Source organism: Zingiber officinale, unplaced genomic scaffold (genome assembly GCF_018446385.1).
Source record: "Zingiber officinale cultivar Zhangliang unplaced genomic scaffold, Zo_v1.1 ctg75, whole genome shotgun sequence".
Lineage (NCBI taxonomy): Eukaryota > Viridiplantae > Streptophyta > Magnoliopsida > Zingiberales > Zingiberaceae > Zingiber > Zingiber officinale.
The window spans coordinates 31,061-33,982 of NW_024589971.1; the positions used below are offsets into that span (position 1 = coordinate 31,061).

The 2,922-nt window shown below is 43.1% G+C and overlaps 1 protein-coding gene across 1 annotated transcript; it reads left to right on the top strand.

Annotated features, from left to right (window-relative positions):
* Positions 1 to 900: 900 nt before the first annotated feature.
* On the top strand, positions 901 to 1,701 carry LOC122037750 (PRA1 family protein B2-like). The gene has a single exon (XM_042597194.1). It carries the CDS (start codon positions 964 to 966, stop codon positions 1,633 to 1,635), a length of 672 nt encoding a protein of 223 aa, XP_042453128.1. The 5' UTR covers positions 901 to 963; the 3' UTR covers positions 1,636 to 1,701.
* Positions 1,702 to 2,922: the final 1,221 nt, after the last annotated feature.

Below are 2,922 nucleotides of genomic sequence, written 5' to 3' on the forward strand. Positions count from 1 at the left end.
TGCACGTCAGGTCTGCAACCAGACCTGCTTCTATTTACTGTTATCCTTGGCTTGTACGTCCTGACCTGTACGTTAGGTCTGTTTATTCTACGCCCAGGGCCTTCTTTCCTTTACCTTTACTTGGCTTATGGGCTCAATCCTCAAATGTACCTGTCCCATGGGCCCTGTCTTTGACCGCTATCAAGGTTGACCCTTGTCCTATTTATACTCCTATCTCTTGACCGCCCCGTCAGCTAAGACTTTGACCCTGGCCACGTAATCTTGACTTCTGACCAGTCACGGAGGCTAGACTTTTGACCTCCACGTTAATTTGACTTCTGACTTCCACATAAGCTTGGCTTCTGACCTCCACGTAAACTTGACTTCTGACTTCCACATAAGCTTGACTTCTGACCTCCACGTAAACTTGACTTCTGATCCTCTCGTGGTCTCGACTTCTAACCACATCATCTTATTGACCCCACAAATATGCACCGTATCACACTCAAAGCTATAAATCTTTGAATTTCGATATAAATCATATTTGGAGGAATAATTTTTATCATCATCCCAGAGGTCCAATCTGTATGCTAACCATTTTTAAGATTTTCACTCAACTATCAACCATCCCGTGCTATGTGCAGCTTATAGTTTTAATTATGTGTAAGATATCAGAAGTGTATATTTGATTTAAATTTACACAATTTTGCGTACAGGATTAAGGTGTAGAAAGAAAGGGAAAAAAACCCTCATTAGTGGATTAAATAATAAAAAACTTGGACCAAATTGTTGATTCGCCCGCGGAATATTGATTTGACTTAATGACTCCGTCTGCAGCCTTTCCTTCCACCTTCCTCTGCTTCGTAGCGAAGGCACCGACGCGTCGGACGCGTCGAGAACAGTTTAAAAATGCCTCACCGATCGGGAAAAACAAAAAAAAGTTGAAACAGAGGAATAGAAATTTCACATCTCTCTGTCTCTCCGATGATGTCCTCCAACCCCGCCCCGCCTATCCTCCCCATCTCCCACCCGATCGCCGGTGACGCCGACGCTGCTCCGATCTCCAGCCCCTCTTTCAGCGTCTTCCTTTCCCACCTCTCCGACTCCCTCCGCCGCTCCCTCTCCGAGCTCCGCCCTTGGTCGGAACTCGCTGACCGCTCCGCCTTCTCCCGCCCCGTCTCCCTCGCCGACGCCTCCTCTCGTCTCCGCAAGAACCTCACCTATTTCCGCATCAACTACGCCGCTATTGTCGCTGCCGTCGTCGCCGTTTCCCTCGCCACCAGCCCCTTCTCCCTCATCGTCCTCCTCGCCCTCCTCACAGTCTGGTGCCTCCTCTATCTCTTCCGACCTTCCGATCCGCCCCTCGTCCTCTTCGGTCGGGCCATCTCCGACCGAGAGACCCTCGGCGGCCTCGCCATACTCTCCGTCCTCGTCGTCTTCCTCACCTCCGTTGGATCCATCGTCGTCTCCGCCATCATGGCAGGCGCCGCCCTCGTCGTCGCCCACGGGGCCTTCCGAATCGCGGAGGATTTGTTCCTAGATGAGAAGGAGCCCGACGGGTCCTCGGGATTCTCTTCCTTCCTTGGCGGGGCTAGACCGACCACGACCGCGACCACAGCCTCGTCCGACCCAGCCATCATCGCGGCCCGCGTTTGATGTAATTTGGTGATAGTTTGTTTTAATTATATTTATAAATGGTTATTTTTATTTTTTTATTTTTTATATTCTTTCTACTGTGTTGGATTTACCTATACCATACGTTAACATTGCCGTTGAATACATCATTTAAAAAAATTAATTGAAACGTAAGGTAATTAAAATAAAATTTTCATAAATAATAGGCTGATTAATTTGGTATGCCCAAAATGGTAGTGAATTTCTTTTTTATCTTTATTTTTTTAAAATCTAACAATTACTGGAATGAAAAGCATTTGAATGTTTTAGTTAAAATTTAAAGTAATTAAAATAGTTAGTGGAGATTTTAATAGAGGCGCCAATTGAAGTCCATAGCTATATATAAGACTCAGCCTAACAAGTCTGCTTAATTGTCATGTCAGGCCAAACGCAATACATAATTTCAAGATTGACAAGTGCAATATATAATTTCAAACTAACACATGATTTCATGGATATGACAAGACCTATGACATCATCAAAGGCTTCTAAAATGGGGTTTGGTTCGATTAGTTCAATCCTACAAGGCTAAAGCCCAGGCTTTACTCAGTCAAAATTATTTTTTAAATAAAGAGTCAACTCGGGGTATTTGGATTCACTTTTATTATAGTTAAAAGATTTGATCGGAGTCGGGTTTATAAGATAATCTTTTATTATTTAAAAAAATATTTAAAAAATTAAAAATTGAAATTTTACAAATGATAAATAAATAACAATTATCTTTAAAATTCAAAAAAATGACGAGGATGGAGAAATTCAAAAAAGATTGAAACTAACTATTAGTTTTTAAATAAACCAATTATTATATATACAATATGCATTACAATATATACCATGCTAGTAAAAAAGTGAAATTCATACGGTCGACTAGACCCGACCCCAGGTCGGGTTCGGGGCTCGTAATCAGGTTAACGGGTTGATTGCCCGTTGACCCGGTTCGCTGACTAAAATCGGAACCGGCCCGGCAAGTTGCCGGGCCGGTTCCGGTTCATTCTCTGTAAAATCGACGAATTGCCGGTTAACCGGCAGGTTGAATCGGCGGTTTAGCCGTAAATTTTTTTTTCTTAAACGGCTTGAACCGCCGGTTAATCGGCGGTTCATAGCCGTTGGAACCGCCGGTTAATCGGTGGTTCGTAGCCGTTGGGAGGGTTTTTTTGGGTATTTTTTTTCAACGGTTAAGATCATTTGATCGTTTTTTGATCAATGGTTATGATTTAGTGTCCGTTACTATCAAAACTCTATAAATAGAGAACTCATTTCATCATTTTT

What these genes read in the sequence shown, in the direction of transcription:
- LOC122037750 (XM_042597194.1), top strand. Translation starts at nt 964, where the DNA reads ATGATGTCCTCCAACCCCGCCCCGCCTATCCTCCCCATCTCCCACCCG.